Here is a 17,355-nt window from a genome sequence, read left to right on the forward strand (position 1 = left end):
TAGAGTCCCTATCTGTATGTCTTTGGAGTATGACTTTCATGAGGGAAATCTTCTGTGAATTAAAGGCATCACGAGCATACTTATTACTAATTTTGATTATTGTGGCCAAAAGATACTGTAGATGTCTTTTAAGCCACACTGTTCTTGGTTCTCTGATTAGTAAATGTTTATTTACTGAAAGCAAGTCAAAATATTCTGATAAGGAAATGAAACAAAAAATAATTTCCAAAGTATCACTTTTTATATGCAAGATGAAAATCTTTATTTATATCAGACAACCTTTGGAAGATGCTGTGTGGGCTTAGATGTACAATTTCTTAGCTGTAAGATTCATTTCTTTGCATCATTAGGGTCCTTGCAGTATCCAAAATCTGTGTTTGTGATGGTTCCGACAATAGTTCTGTCCAGTTCACATTTAAGCCCACTTTCACATGGGCAGTAATAGTACACCCCATAAAGATGCTAGAGAAAAAGATAGTAAGGTTAATGAAAATACTTATTATTGCTAATTCCCCATCAAACTGGAAGGTAATATTGTCATCGGTACACTATGAAACTGCACCGAGACTGCTCTGTCTGAAGATACATAAGCAGTGCATGAGAAGAAGTGAAGAGTGGACCCAGCACCACAATCCAGTATATTAAATTATCAAAAATGTATTATATAAAAAAAAATCCAACGGATTCAAAACTTGAGAGAACACGCATAAGGGCACCTTACGCTTTTCGGACAATAAGTAAAAACAAGTCCTTAATCATAGGACCTATGTTTAAGGACTTCTTTTTACTTATTGTCCAAAACGCGTAAGGTGCCCTTATGCGTGTTCTCTCAAGTTTTGGATCCGTTGGATTTTTTAATATCTAATAAATTTTTGATATTTTAATATACTGGATTGTGGTGCTGGGTTCACTCTTCACTTCTTCTCAGCTATATACCAGCCTGGCCGGCCTGGAGGACCTCGAGCACCTGCAAGTCCTGGAGCACAGTTGCCTATGGTAAGCTGAAGTCTCATTACCTTTTTTTTATAAACAGTGCATGGCATACTATCCTAATATCCTAATATACATTCATTCCAAATTTACAGAATCAAAAGAAAGACATAGCTAAGCACTGCAACAATTTTTTTTACAGCATCCCAAGCCATATCTTCAAGATGCAACCATTTACAATTTCATAATATCCTGGCAGGAGGAGGCGCATATCCAGGACTCTCCTGCGGTATCCAGAATCGTTGGGCCCTATGGATTTCTTTTTTGTTAATTGATAATTGTAGCAGCCATAAACTTTTCATTTTTATGTAAGCTTCATTGTGTGAGTTCTTGTTTCTTTGTGTCTGTAAGGCCATTATCATACATAATGTAAAGACTATCAGGGTGGGGTGTTCTGCAGGTACCTACCTAGATATGGAATAGCAACCTTCTCTGGTTATTACATTTTGCTCCATTTTTTGTGTTTTCTCCCTCATTTCATGTCAATGTGTTGCAAATTTAAAGCAGTATTTTTATATTACAGAGAAGCTTTGATTCTGCACTTAAAAAGGTTATGACACTTTTTTTTACAATGTTTTTCTCATGTAAACCAAAGAAGTTTATAGAAATAAATGCACCAAAACAGCACAGTTCAGCAGCATCCTTAAGCCTGCTTTACACCTTGCAATTAAGCATACGATAAAGTATGCAATCGTACCCGCCCCCATCGTATGTGCGGCACGTTCAATTTGTTGAACTAGTCGCACAAATGAATAACCCCCCCATCACACGCACTTACCCGTCCATACGACCTCGATGTGGGCGTCAAACATCCACTTCCTGGAGTGGGAGGGACGTTCAGCGTCACATCGACGTCACGCGGCAGCCGGCCAATAGAAGCGGAGGGGTGGAGATGAGCGGGACGTAAACATCCCGACCACCTCCTTCCTTCCGCATTGCCGGCTGGAGCCACAGGATGTAGGTAAGATCTGTTCATCGTTTCCAGGGTATCACACACTGCGATGTGTGCTGCCCCGGGTACGATGAACAACCTGACGTTCAATTTTTAGGAAATGAACAACGTGCATGCGATGAACGTTTTACCGTTCAATCGCAATCGCACGTAGCTGTTACACACTACAATGTAACTTACGATGCCGGATGTGCGTCACTTACTACGTGACCCCGCCGACACATCGTAAGACATATTGAAGCGTGTAAAGCGCCCTTTAGTTGCACAGTGGGTTGCAATTTTCATGAAATCCACTTTGCTTGGATATTCAAACATAACAGAGTTTCTGGTAAAAACAAAAAAAAAAAAAAATCGCAACAGTTACGCTATGCATTACCAAGGTCTAAGGGGTACTTTGCACGCTGCGACATCGCTAGCCGATGATAGCGATGCCGAGCGCGATTGTACCCGCCCCCGTCGCACACGGCAGCTTCACACGCACTTACCTGCCCTGCGACGTCGCTCTTCCTAAGGGGGCGGGTTGTGTGACATCACTGCAACATCACATGGCAGGCGGCCAATAGAAGCGGAGGGGCGGAGATGAGCGGGACGTAAACATCCCACCCACCTCCTTCCTTCCGCATAGCTGCTGGAGGCAGGTTAGGAGATGTTCCTCGCTCCTGCGGCTTCATACACAGCGATGTGTGCTGCCGCAGGAACGAGGAAGAACCTGTCGCTGCAGCGAAATTATGGAAATGACCGACACTACACAGATCACCGATTTACGACGCTTTTGCGATCGTTTCTCAGTTTATGCATCTAGGCTTTACACGTTGCGACGTCGTTACTGGTGCCGGATGTGCGTCACTTTCGATTTGACCCCGACGATATCGCAGTAGCGATGTCGAAACGTGCAAAGCCCCCCTAACTGTTCAAGCAATGTGGAATGTATTTCATAAAAGCTGCTGACCACTGTGCATCTAAAGACATTGTTGAACTGTGCGGATTTGGTGCATTTTCCCTCTACAACCCTTAAAAAAAGCATGTAAAAAAAACACCATTGAAGTGTAGAGTCAGTGCTAAAAGCATTATAACGGCTGCTTCAAATCTGCACTATAAATGTATCAAATAAAGGGGAAAATGTATATAAAACACATACAGACACAATAATTAGAGATTGTTATTGAGTAGTTTGGTGCAGACACCTGTAGAAAAAATAGCTTCAAAAAGTAGCAGAAATAACGCAGCACATAAATGTAAATATAGCCTCAATGTTAAATTTTCATTACTTTATATGGGTTTAATGAAGAAGAAAAATAGATCTTGGCATTTTTTTTACGTTTTTTTATAGATCTCTATAATTAATCTGTTCACTGTGTTGTATGGGGTTTTTTTTTCAGGGATACCATATATATGTTATTTTCTGTATTGCGAGGTTTGAGCCCTTCACCCCCAGCCACTAAAATACCCTAATGACAGGGCCATTTTTTGCAATTCTGAACAGTGTCACTTTGGCAGGTTATAACTCTGGAACACTTCCACGCATTCCAATGATTCTGAGACTGTTTTTTCATGACATATTGTACTTCATGATAGTGGTAAATTTAGGCCAATATTTTTTGCGTTTAATTGTGAAAATTTCAGAAATGTGGCTTAAATTTTGAAAATTTCGCAATTTTCAAACTTTGACATTTTATGCCCAGAAATCCAAGTGATATGTCACAAAATAGTTACTAAATTACATTTCCCACATGTCTACTTTACACCAGCACAATTTTCAAAACAAAATTTCATTTTGTTAGGAAGTTAGAAGGGGTCAAAGTTCATCAGCAATTTCTAATTTTTCAACAACAAAATTTACAAGACCATTTTTTTTATCGACCACATCCCATTTGAGGTGACTTTGAGAGGGCTATGTGACCGAAAATGCCCAAAAGTGACACCATTCTAAAAACTGCACCCTTCATACTGCTCAAAACCACATCCAAGCAGTTTATTAACTCCTTAGGTGCTTCACAGGGACCAAAGCAATGTGGAAGGAAAACATTTAAATTTGACTTTTTTTACACAAAAATGTTACTTTAGCCATAAAATTTTGTTTTCACAAGGGTTTCAGGAAAAATGCACCATAACATTTATTTTACAATTTCTCCTGAGTACGCGGATACCTCATATGTGGTGGAAATCAGTTGTTTTGGTGCACAGCAAGACTCGGAATAAAAGGAGCACCATTCGAATTTTTGAAAGCAAATCAGCTGGAATCATTAGTGTACGCCATGTCGGGTTTGGAGACCCCCTGAGGTGCCTAAACAATGGAGCTCCACCACAAGTAACCCCATTTTGGAAACTAGACCTCTCAAGGAATTTATCTACATGTGTGGTGAGCACTTTGAACCCCTGGGGTTTCACAGACGTTTATAACAGTGAGCTGTGAGAATATATATTTTTTTTTTACTTCAAACAGGTAGCTCTTTTTTCATAAGGGTATCAGGAAAAAAACGCACTTCATATGTGGTGGAAATCAATTGTTTGGGCGCACGGCAGGGCTCAGAAGGGAAGGAGCGTCATTTCAATTTTTGAAAGCAAGATTAGCTGGAATCATTAGCGGATGCCATGTTGGGTTCGGAGACCCCCTGAGGTGCCTAAACAGTGGAAACCTCCCACAAGTGACCCCCAATTTGAAAACCCCCCAAGGAACCTATGTAGATGTGTACTGAGAACATTGAATCCCCAGGTGCTTCAGTGAATTTTATAATGTTGTGCCGTGAAAATGAAAAAAAAAAAATGTTACCACAAAAATGTTCTCTTAGTCTCTATTTTTTTCATTTTCACAAGGACAAAGGATAAAATGGACCTCAAAATGTGTTGGAAAATTTCTCCTGAGTATTCTGATATCCCATATGTGGGGATAAACCACTGTTTAGGCGCATGGCAAGGCTCGGAAGGCAAAAAGCGCTATTTGAATTTTCAAATGCAAAATTGACTGGAATAGTTAGTGGACATCATGTTGCATTTGAAGAGCTCCTGATGTGTCTAAACAGTGGAACCCTCCCTACATGTGACCCCCCCCCCCCCCAGAACCTATCTATGAGACATTGTGTAGAGTGTGTGGGACGTGTGTAAAATAAATAAATAAGTAAACTGTGTGTGTGTGTGTGTGTGTGTGTGTGTGTGTGTATCCGTTTTCTTTGAGTAGAAAAAAACCTAGAAAGAAAAAGAGAAAATAGAAAGGAGATTCAGATTTGGTGATATATAAAAGAAACATACTAAACGGATGTCAGTAAAAAACAAAAAAATGCCTGTCCAAAATTACGCACGGATTGCGATGTGCACCCCCATAACAAGAATAATGCTTATACTTACCTCTCATGCCGGCAGTGTTCTAGGTGTGCCGGAAGTGTCGTTGCTGGGGCTCACATGATATTATTATAACACACGAGCCCCACCCCCGATCAGTGCCGACTTCTGTCTCCCCACCCCTTCTCATTACCCCTGCCTCCTTTGACCCCTCTCCACCACCCCCGTTAAGTTACATTTAGAGAGTCGCAACTGCCTTTTCTCCCCTGCCGGCAGTGTGGACCAAGTGAGATGGCTTCAGGCTCAATCCCCTTATGGGTCCCTGCGTTGCTGCTGAGGCTCAGACTCTGTAAGGTTGGTGAGGTACTTGTAGTTCTCCTCACCGGCAGGTTTAGCAGGTAGTTAAAACTGAAGTCTGCTCTAGGGACCTGTTCCCCGTACGTGCCTAGTCACTGGCAACCTCGTACTGACTGACTGTCTGACTGACTGACCACGTGACTGTTCTTCCCCGCTAACGGCTACTACTCTCGTGCAGGGTCTGACTAGTGGCCGCGCGCGTATTCCCTGGCAACTGCCGCGTTCACCACTACCAGACAGGCTCGCTCCACTCCTTTCCTGACAACCTCTGCACTTTAGCTCCCAGCCCCTCCACTACACCCCTTGACAAGAATTGAAGGCCCCTCAAGGGACTGCCCAAGGGTCCCATCTAATGGTGTGAGAGAACTGGTTGCTATGTGTCTGTGCGTACAAACCTCATTCTGGCCCTTAGGATTACCTGGAAGCACTGTCCCAGCATGGGTGCAGTACTCAGTGGTGCCTGACCGAGTCAGGGGTGCCACATGGGCATGATATGACTTCGTCCTGACTGTTGGAGTTTTTTTTAAATAGATTTTAGGGACATCAATGTAAATTGATTACTGATTTTTAATGGATACTGTTTTAATTTTCACACAACTAGGTGGCTAGTAAAGGGATATAATAAACGTTTCTTTTCTCTAGGTTTCCACAGTATAAAAATAACAGAGCTTTAAAGGGTTATAGTCTCATTGTAGTAAATGGGTTAAATTGCAAATTATTTGTAAAAACAAGGAATGGTCAATAAATCACAAGCGCACTTGCAGCACAGAATATATACATACACGTGAGGTGAATCATAGTATCATAGTTTTTAAGGTTGAAGGGAGACTCTAAGTCCATCTAGTTCAACCCGTAGCCTTACATGTTGATCCAGAGGAAGGCAAAAAACCCCAATGTGGCAAACAAGTTCCAATGGGGAAAAAATTTCCTTCCTGACTCCACATCCGGCAATCAGACTAGTTCCCTGGATCAATACCCTGTCATAAAATCTAATATACATAACTGGTTATATTAAATTTTTCAAGAAAGGCATCCAGGCTCTGCTTAAATGTTAGTAGTGAATCACTCATTACAACATCATGCGGCAGAGAGTTCCATAGTCTCACTGCTCGTACAGTAAAGAATCCTCGTCTGTGATTATGATTAAACCTTCTTTTCTCAAGACGTAGCGGATGCCCCCGTGTTCCAGTCGCAGGCCTAGGTGTAAATAGATCTTTGGAAAGGTCTCTGTACTGTCCCCTCATATATTTATACATTGTGATTAGATCTCCCCTAAGCCTTCGTTTTTCCAGACTAAATAACCCCAAGTTTAATAATCTGTCTTCGTATTGCAGCCCCCCCATTCCTCTAATAATCTTGGTCGCTCTTCTTTGCACCCTCTCCAGTTCAGCTATGTCCTTCTTATATATCGGTGACCAGAATTGTACACAGTATTCTAAGTGTGGTCGCACTAGTGACTTGTACAGAGGTAGAACTATATTTTTTTCATGAACACTTATACCTCTTTTAATACATCCCATTATTTTATTTGCCCTGGCAGCAGCTGCCTGACACTGTCCACTAAAGTGAAGTTTACCATCCACCCATACACCCAAGTCTTTTTCTGTGTCTGTTTTACCCAGTGTTCTACAATTAAGTACATAATCATAAATGTTATTTCCTCTACCCAAGTGCATGACCTTACATTTATCTACATTAAACTTCAATTGCCACTTCTCAGCCCAATCCTCCAATTTACATAAATCTCCCTGTAATATAAAATTATCCTCCTCTGTATTGATTACCCTGCAGAGTTTAGTATCATCTGCAAATATTGAAATTCTACTCCGCATGCCCCCAACAAGGTCATTTATAAATATGTTGAAAAGAAGCGGGCCCAATACTGACCCCTGTGGTACCCCACTATGAACTGAGACCCAGTCCGAGTACGTACCATTAATAACCACCCTTTGTTTCCTATCACTGAGCCAGTTTTTAACCCAGTTACACATATTTTCCCCTATCCCCATTATTCTCATTTTATGTACCAACCTTTTGTGTGGCACCGTATCAAAAGCTTTTGAAAAGTCCATATACACAACATCCACTGCATTTCCCTGGTCCAGGCTTGAACTTACCTCTTCATAGAAGCTGATCAAATTAGTTTGACAGGATCGATCCCTCATAAACCCATGTTGATACTCTATCATAAGGTTATTTTTCTTGAGATACTCCAGTATAGCATCTCTCAAGAAACCCTCAAGGATTTTACCAACCGTAGAGGTTAAACTTACCGGCCTATAATTTCCCGGCTCAGTTTTTGTCCCCTTTTTGAATATTGGCACCACATTTGCTATGCGCCAGTCCTGCGGTACCGACCCTGTTATTAAGGAATCTGAGAAGATTAAAAATAATGGTCTATCTATCACAGAACTCAATTCCTGTAGTACTCTGGGGTGTATGCCATCCGGGCCCGGAGATTTGTCAACCTTAGTGATTTCGAGGCGGCAGCGTACTTCCTGCTGGGTTAAGCAGGTAATATTCAAGGGTGAATTTATGGCATCACTGGTCATGTCATCTGCCATGGCATTTTCTTGTATAAAAACCGTAGAAAAAAAATGTGAATGTGTTTGTTTTTTGGCAGAACTGATGACACTGTGTGTAAAACAGCAAACATGAATAACAAAACTCCCCTGATGAGTGAAGGTGGTAACGAAACGCGTCGGGAGTGATTATACAGGTATGCATAGTGAGCTTTCATGGAATGAAATTTTGATCTGCAAGTTTGACTCCTGAGAACAGGTGGCAGGTGGCGACTATGAAAGTGAAAGGTCGACCATGATGAAATACCCTGTGCCGAGAGTCATTTGAAGAATCCATTTTCCTTTGTGTTAATTTTTTTTCCTTCCTTCCTGAATTACCGTTTCATGTTAATACTACTGTCATGCTCCCCGGGCCCCGTGTCACGCTCCCCGGGCCCCGTGTCACGCTCCCCGGGCCCCGACGGCGCTCCCTGCTCACCGCTCCGGTCCCCGGTTCTCCTCTCCACGGCCTTCCTGCTCCCTCTCCCTCGCCGGCGTCCTCCATGCGTCCTGTTCCTCGCTCCAGGTGCCCCTCTGCGACGCAGGACACTCTGCCGGGCACTCCTGCTTCCTCTGCACCGCTTCCTTCCCTGGCCTCTGGCACTCGGGCCTCGCGCATGCGCATTAGGGCGCGCGCGCGGTCATTGACCCACTCTTAAAGGGCCAGCATCCAGAAACAGGATATTGGCCATGAAGGTACAGGGTATAAGAGGATTCTTCTTCTAGGTGGGCGGGGCCTGTTCTACGTGTTTAGTAAGCTAGGAGTTCAGGTCCCCTTTTTGCCTTGTCCGGTATTAACCCTTGTCTGTCTTGCAGAGCCTGTCCTGCCACGCCAACCGGTCCTAACCACGACTGCTTCAGAACTCCTATCGGTGACTGTCGGCTGAGGATTCCACCACCTCTTCAGTCCCACCAGTCTCTGATCCCTGGCTCCATTTGGTGACCTGTCCTCTCGCTCAGCTGGTTCTGGATTCCGCCTGACATCTCAACCCGGCATCTGAACCTGAGCGTCGTCACCCGGACTACCTTCTGGAACTCTGAGGTCCCAGGGACATCCACTTCCCAGTTCTCTGGATGGACTCTCTTGCTTCCAGGAGTGCTTCGGCTGCCGTGCATCAAGACCTCGGGCGGGGTGATCGGTCTGGTTGCCTCACTAGGGGAGTCTGGTGTACGGTCCAGTGTTTCTACCACCAAGACCTAACAACTACCTACCAAAAATGACAATAAAAAGCGATCCAAAAATGTTATCTGGCCGAAAATGGTACCAGTAGAAATGTCAACTCATTCTGCAAAAAACAAAACCTCACACGGATGGCTCTCCAAACACAACATGGCGTCCGCTATTTATTCTAGACAATTGTGCGCTCTAAAATTCAAATGGCGCTCCTTCCCTTCTGAGCTCTGCCATGTGCCCAAACAATTGATTTCCACCACATATGAGGTATCAGTGTACTGAGAATAAATTTTATGGTGCATATTTTCCTGATATCATTTGAAAAAATAAGCTATCTGGTTGAAGTAATAATTTTGTGGTAAACATGTATTTTTTTATTTTCACACCTCAATGTTATAAAATTCTGTGAAGTCCTTGGGGGTTCAAGGTGCTCACTAAACATCTATATATATTCCTCGAGGTGTCTAGGTTCCAAAATGGGGTGACTTTGCGGGGAGCTCCACTGTTTAGGCACATGAGGGGTCTCCAAACGCAACATGGCGTCCACTAATGATTGCAGCTAATTTTGCAGTCAAATGGCTCTCCTTTGCTTTCGAGCCCTGCCGTGCACCCAAACAACTGATGTCCACCACATATGAGGCATGCTCAGGAGACATTTCACAATACATTTTATGGTGTATTTTCTTCTCTTACCTTTGTGAAAATGCAAAATTTGAGGCTAAATTAACATTTTTGTGGGGAAAAGTAAAATTTTCATTTTTTCCATTTCAGTTTTTCCTTACACATTCCTGTGAAGAACCTAAAGGGTTAATAAACTTCTTGGATGGGGTTTTGAGCAGTGTGGGTGGTGCAGTTTTTAGGGGTACTTTACACGCTGTGACATCGCTACCGATATATCGTCGGGGTCACGTCGTTAGTGACGCACATCCGGCGCCGGTAGCGACATCGAAAGGTGTGATACAAATGAGACGATCAACGAGCACAAAAACGTGAAAAATCATTGTCGTTGAATATTCGCAAATCGTTGAATAGTGGCGACAAATTCGGCGAAAATGGGCGTTGCCGAATATTTGCGGTATTCGATCATCTCTATTAACTATTCAATCTGCTCTATTACTGGCTGTCTGCTGATGTATTTGGCTCTTCAGTGGTGTTGTCAGTGCTGTGTAGTTGTACCTAGGCCCCACTCTCTAGTCTGATGCCACTGTTAGCCAGCCAGTGCTGGAGCAAGAACTTGTAAATCAAAGTGATATTTTTAATCTTTATAGGACAGTGGTAATACTTCTTTAGCTATAATATTCAATTTACTTTAGTATCTCCATATTCGTTGTCTATGTAAAGTCCCCGGCATCTGTCTACATGCAGCAGTATTGCATCTGTGGCTTAGGCTAGTTTCATACTTGCATTCAGCGCATTCCGCCACTATGGAGAATAGCGCAGTCTGTTAACGCACTGCGCTATTCTCCATAGACTTGTATGGACGACGCACTGTAACGCAAGTGTCTGCGTTGCATCCGCTGGACGACGCAGCGTCGTTATTTTGACGCTGCGTCGGGCGGATGGAACGCAGCATGTAACGTTTTTCTGCACTTGGCTGAGTGTCAAAAAAACGCAACCTGCAGGAATCCGTTAGGCGTCCGTTGTTTTTATAATGGACGCCTATGGTGGCGGATTCCGTTAGAATGCGTCATTTGACGGATTCCGTTAATGCAGCTGTCTTTACACAACTGCGCATGCTCAGATGTGTAAAGTCAAGGAAAAAAAACTACAACGGATTGCGTTATTTTGTACGATCTGTAGCATGCGTTGTGCCACTATATGCAACGCATCCGTTGCATGCGTCACACAACGCAATGCTACGGATCCCGTCCAACGCAAGTGTGAAACTAGCCTTAGTTGTATGCCCACTATATGCTTACTGTAATGTGTGAAGCTTTCTGTGCTTGAAAAACTAGTTCAATAGTAGTTTGTTGATACTTACCAGAGGGGAACATTTTTGCGTTTCTGCTGCTTTATGTTCACATCTCGCAAGGCTCACTCCACTGTCCCTGTGGCAGCAGCTGCTCTTACATTGTGCACTTTGAACACATAATTCTCCATGGTCCTAAATTTTAAATAGAACAAAAGTATTTTTGTTAATTTCAATGTTACTATTGTTATTGAGACCAGCTATATGTAAGAAATAAAGAGGCTTCTGCATTATAATGACAGTCTCTCATTAGGTTTTTGCCGACCCATTTAAGGCCTCTGTCACACGTTCGTGCCTCCGGTACATGTTTGGCAGTTTTTCCACGTACCTATGTTTTCCTAATGGTTTGGACACACGTAAGTATTTTGGAACGGAACGTGTGTCCGTTCCGTACTTACATGTGTCCGTGTGTTTCTTATGCTGACATGTCCGTTTTTCTCCGTCATCACGGGTGTCACACGGCCCGCACCCGTACCACACGGATGTAGTGTAGATGCGGTCCCATGTGACACGCGCCGGAGAAAACTGACGTGTCAGAGAAAAAAATAACAAATCTTTACTCACCTTCTCCTGCCCTGCTGTCTCTGCCGCTGCTGTCACTTGCTGCCGACCGCTGCTCATTATGCTCATTTAATATTTACTTTACTGCGGCCAGAAGCAGCAGCAACGGAGAGTCGGCAGGGCTGGAGACCGAAGTTCAGCACCACGGACAGCGATGCCAGGGACAGGTGAGTAGAAAGTTCCCGTTCTCCGTGTGTTATCACGGATAACACACGAAGAACACACGTAGGCCATACACACAGCACACCAAGGGCAATCCGCACCTCTGACACGTCCGTGAAAAACGTGCATGTTTTTCAGGGACTTGTGACAAAGGCCTAAGATTGGCATAATATTGGAACAAAAACCACAATACTAATTCTTTTTGAATTACTGAGCTTTTTGCTGTTATTTTGTTGAAAGATTATTATATCGTCTGCAGCTTTGCTGGTCCTCTCAGCTAATAAGTTAGAAGAATGATGTCTTTCATATTTATGAGATTTTCTATCCAGAATCCATAGAATTATTAGGCAGTGTTCCTGCTATGAACAGTTTAGGTAGAAATCAGTCAATCAATGGTAGGGTTTCCACCAAGAATTTCAGGGCCCCATATTGACAACATTTTTGAGACTCCACCCAGGATTCACCCCAGCTCACCTCCACTCTTGGAAAAACTCCAATTCTGCACTACACCTTTACCAATCACAAATGAATCGATCTCATTAAATATCACCTGCTGGCTGAAAATATTATTTACATAGTATAAATATATATTTATGATTGATGCTACTGGATGTGTGTATGTGTGTGTGTATATATCTATATATCTATAAATATATATATATATATATATATATATATATATATATATATACAGTATATATATATATATATATATATATATATATATATATATACACATACATATATATATATACATATATATATATATATATACACATATACATATATATATATCAGTCATGGCATGGCCAAATGTGTTAGCACCCTTAAAATTGTTCCAGAAAATGAAGTATTTCCCTCAGAAAATTAATTTTACACCCCCTACACTGCCCCTCTCCATACACCTACTACACTGCCTTTCTCCATAATATCTCTCCCACACTGCCCGTCTGTATAATATCCCCCTCACGCACTGCACCTCTGTATAATATAGCCCTCCCCATACTGACCCTCGGTATAATGTCTCTCCCAAACACACTGCCTCACTGTATAATATCTCCCCACACACACTGCTTCTCTCTATAATATCGCCCACACACACTGCCCCTCTGTATAACATCCACCCACATACACTGCTCCTCAGTATAATATCCTCCCACAAACTTCCCTTCTGTATTATATCTTTTCACATACACTGCTCCTTGGTTCCTTGGTATAATATCGCCACACACTACCCCTCTGTATAATATCCACACACACACACACACACACTGTTCCTCTGTATAATATCGCATCATAAACACACCGCCCCTCTGGATAATATTTCTCACATACTGCAACTCGCAAGACTTTCTTAAGAAAGAAGTGTTGGGGAGGGGTGCTAACGAAATCTATGCAAAAAAAATGAATTGTAACATGACAGGGGAAAAAATGTATTGTAAAAAAGTGCACGCACAGCTATTTATATAAACACATGTTTTTTCTTGATACAAAACATACAAGGGTGACAAGAGCAAAGGTTAAAAAACATGACTGATAATAAAAAAAGAATGGGATAAAATAGGAGGATGGGCATAATAATCCTGTGCTTATCCCCAATGAAGTACAAGGGAACTGATAGAATGCACAATAAGTATACAAACAAATGCAGTATTCGCAGATAAATAATATAATCCCAAAAAAACACAATACCTGGTTGTAAAGCCTCATCTTAAAGGTAATGAGGCAGTAAGTCAAAAGGCCCCGGCAGGGCCCCCCTCTGCACCGGGCTCCATACACCAGTAAGGGTTGTAATGCCTTGATGGAGGTCCTGATCAATGGTATGGGCAGAATAGATAAAGTGCATCTTTAAGATGACTAGCAGAGCTTTAGAAAGTAAAACACTGAACTTATCAACACTACAGAAATTGGGTGACATGTTGCCTTTAACAACTGATTTAGCCATGTTTAATATACTTGTTGGCCAATTATTTGAAAGAAAAAATTTACCATATATGTCAGGAAATGTTGTCACAGCGTCATAACATCACACATTCTCTGCCCTTCTATACTTCATCTAGCTCATTTTCACTCTTTGATCCGTTCACAGAAGAAGAAGCTACCAGGCTCATCGCATCTTCTTACCCTACTACCTGCACCAGTGACTCTATTAGCTCACATCTCCTTAAATCTGTCACCCCAGCTGTCACCACTCACCTAACTAAAATATTCAATCTCTCTCTCTCCTCTGGTGTCTTCCCTCCTCCTTTGAACATGCCAGCATACACCCATTACTTTAAAAACCATCCCTGGACCAAAATTGTGCCGCTAACTACAAACCAGTCTCTAATCTCCCCTTCATCTCCAAACTCCTGGAACGCGTAGTCCACTCACGTCTAATCTGCTATCTGTCAGATAACTCTCTCCTCGACCCTCTACGCTCCTTATACTTTACTGAAACTGCTCTTACTAAAGTCTCTAATGATCTGCTAACAGCTAAATCTAATGGTCACTACTCCCTGCTGATTCTCCTGGATCTCTCTGCTGCATTTGATACTGTGGATCTGTGGATCAGGGCGCCACAGGGAACTGCAATCCTTACACAGGGTGCAGGGCCTACCCCCTATGGTTCCGGGTTCCTAAGAAATCAGTGTCACTACCATCAGCACCACAAATCCCAATCAAACCTCACATCATGACCTGTCAGACACACCAGTGGGTTGGTTAAGCGGAATAGGGCCACCCACCTAGGGGTCAGGCAGACTGGTGGGAGGGAGGAAGTCAGTTTACAGTCGGCTCTCAAAGTGACAGGAGAGTTGAGTGAGAGCCCTCAAGGAGTGAGGAGCTGGAGTGGTAGCTCCTGAGGAGCTAGATGAAGGTTGGGTCACAGATGCTGGTCCGGGACCAGAGGAGTCGGGGACCAGTGACAGTGACATTGGAAAGGGTGCGACGGACATAGTCTAGGAGGACTGTCGGCATCAGAAACCCAAAAGAACTGACCTGTACCGAGCACAACGGGGTACAGGACCCTAGGTCAGGAGCCGATTCAATGTCCTGATAATTAACCTGGGAGGGAGAGTCTCTTTATGAACTTTCCTAAAAGCTCAGAGATTGAAGGCGACAGCACACCGCGGGGGATAGGGCTTTCCAATAAAGTGGCCCACTAAATTCCCAAGTGCCAGCCATCAAGAGCACAGCTACACTTAATATAGTGAGCGGGGCCCCAACAGCTTCAAGCCGATAGGCCACAACAGAGAACTAAATTACTAAATTGGGCACGGAGGCGGCTCTGGATTACCAAGTGACACCGGTGGGAGCGGACACCTGGACGGGCTCCCCGTAGTGACTGTGATGCACAGAGACTTTGGTTTATCTTCAGTGTGAGTATTTACTTTATAATCCTCATCCAGCACCCCAACTACCCACAGTGAGTACTCTGGTCCCTTGCACCCTGCGCTCCCAAATATCCCACCAAAACCCAGAGGCCAGGGCCTTCCCTACCTGCGGAGGGACTGACACCTTGCTGCTCCACACCATCTGCCCCAGTACTCCTTCTAGCAGCGGCGGTATTCCCATTACCGCAACCCGCAGGTGGCGTCACAAACTTCTCCCCTCTAAATAATCCCCTTTCAAGGATCGGAGTGTTTGCCGAGCCCGGGTCTGGACCCCTCGAGCCACGACCGGGGCGGCACAGATCACCAGCTCCTCCTCACTATGCTCCGCTCTATTGGGCTCAAGGACACCTTTCTCTCTTGGTTCTCGCTCTTATCTCTCTGACTGCTCCTTCACTGTATCTTTTGCTGGCTCCTCTTCCTCTCCTCTTCCCCTTACTGTCAGGGTTCAGTCCTAGGTCTCCTTTTCTTGGGCAACACCCCATACCCACACCGATCCTGGGACCTTGCACTGCTTTAAATCTGGACCTCAGCAGGTGGTAATATAACCTGGTGTTTCATCTCGGACGCCTTTGTTTAGCTGGTATTTTACCTTACTTAAATCAGTGTCTGTTGTACGCTGATTTCCTTTATATAAGGTCTCTTTATTTGTCCTGCTGGTGGTCAATAATTATTACATTGTATTTAACAATAGTGGTGTCAGATAGTATGCTATACTTTTATGTACTATTGGGTATATGATTGCAGTAACTGATGACATTTATGATCTGTATCCCACCTGGATTTATTATTGTATGGTACATCTAGTATAGTGGTATTCGGTGTCAGGTTCCTGACATGAAAACACTGCCGGCAGCCAGCGAGGGCACTCAACACAGTGAAATCCTAGGTGCATTGCCCCCTGGGAAGTATGCAAATCAAAAAGGTCCGTGGAGCCCCTGTTAGGAGTCTCAACACAGAAAATAGCCAGATATCCCTCCAGGAAGGACCTAACCAAGGAGTGGCTCTTTTTAGGAGACCACCATAACCACCATATTAAGTGGCCCTTTTAGTCAATATCCAGCTCTTGATGAGTTTAAAGATATGACAAGGGAAATACCAAGGCCAAGTATCCATCCACAGACAGCTGTTTTGGGGTATTGCCCCTCATCTCCATTCTGCTAATGACCTAAGACTGACATCCTCAATAATTCGAACCTCCCACTCCACTTCAAGATTTCTCACTAGCTGCGCCAATGCTCTGGAACATACTACCAAGAACAATTCGATTAATTCCCAACATCCATACCTTTACGTGGGCCCTAAAAATGGATTTCTTTAGACTACCATTTCACCTCACCTCCCTCATATAACTATTCCCATTCCTTTACTAACTTATCTTCCAATTCTTGTCCCTTGTATCTTCTAGTTGCATTCATCTTCATGTACTTTTTTACACTTTATACTTGTGTAAATTTTGGCTGGCAACCGGTCCATGCAGCTGGTTTTGAATCCCCTATTATATTGATGGCATAGCACCCCTTTTTTCTTTTTTAGTTCGTTTCTACACTCCCTACAGGAGCGTGCAACTGATGCAGCAGTTAATACCATTCCCCACCTCAATCAATCTTCCTGGCCATCGTCTCACCTGTTAGGACGAACACCGGTTTTCCGTAGGTTGTTGGTGTGTTTGCCACAGCAACACCTGATCCCCGGGAGTGGCTGAGTATAGCGATTCCCACAGAGTTCAGTGTGCCTGGGGTGACTGCAGCGGCCTTCATTTCCACTCTGATCCTCCAGCGGAGATGGAGTCAGTACCTCTATTAGATTTTGATGGTGGAGTGGCTCCTGTGATAAACCAGCGGTTTGGAAGCCACGGTACCAGTGGGGCTTAAGGATCTTAGTTCCTGAATTGTACCATCCAGAACCAGAGGAATTCACAGCGCTCCTTACTAAGTGTTGTGCCTGTCAGCACAACTGTCACAGGTGAGTAGATCTTACCT

At 43.5% G+C, this 17,355-nt stretch overlaps 1 protein-coding gene across 1 annotated transcript; it reads right to left on the bottom strand.

The window, feature by feature from the left end:
* Positions 1 to 330: 330 nt before the first annotated feature.
* Positions 331 to 13,712, bottom strand: CLPS (colipase). Its single transcript, XM_075333848.1, has 3 exons — positions 13,695 to 13,712; positions 11,292 to 11,414; positions 331 to 462 (listed from the first exon to the last, which is right to left on the bottom strand). Exons 1-3 carry the CDS (start codon positions 13,710 to 13,712, stop codon positions 331 to 333), a joined length of 273 nt encoding a protein of 90 aa, XP_075189963.1.
* Between the last annotated feature and the right edge of the window lie 3,643 nt (positions 13,713 to 17,355).

This window comes from Anomaloglossus baeobatrachus, chromosome 2 (assembly GCF_048569485.1).
Source record: "Anomaloglossus baeobatrachus isolate aAnoBae1 chromosome 2, aAnoBae1.hap1, whole genome shotgun sequence".
NCBI lineage: Eukaryota > Metazoa > Chordata > Amphibia > Anura > Aromobatidae > Anomaloglossus > Anomaloglossus baeobatrachus.

Bases quoted from the DNA above. Each gene is read 5' to 3' on its own strand.
- CLPS (XM_075333848.1), bottom strand. The intron at 463-11,291 runs GTAAGTATCAAC...CTTTTTCTCTAG, and splicing joins CGCAAAAATGTTCCCCTCTG to CATCTTTATGGGGTGTACTA.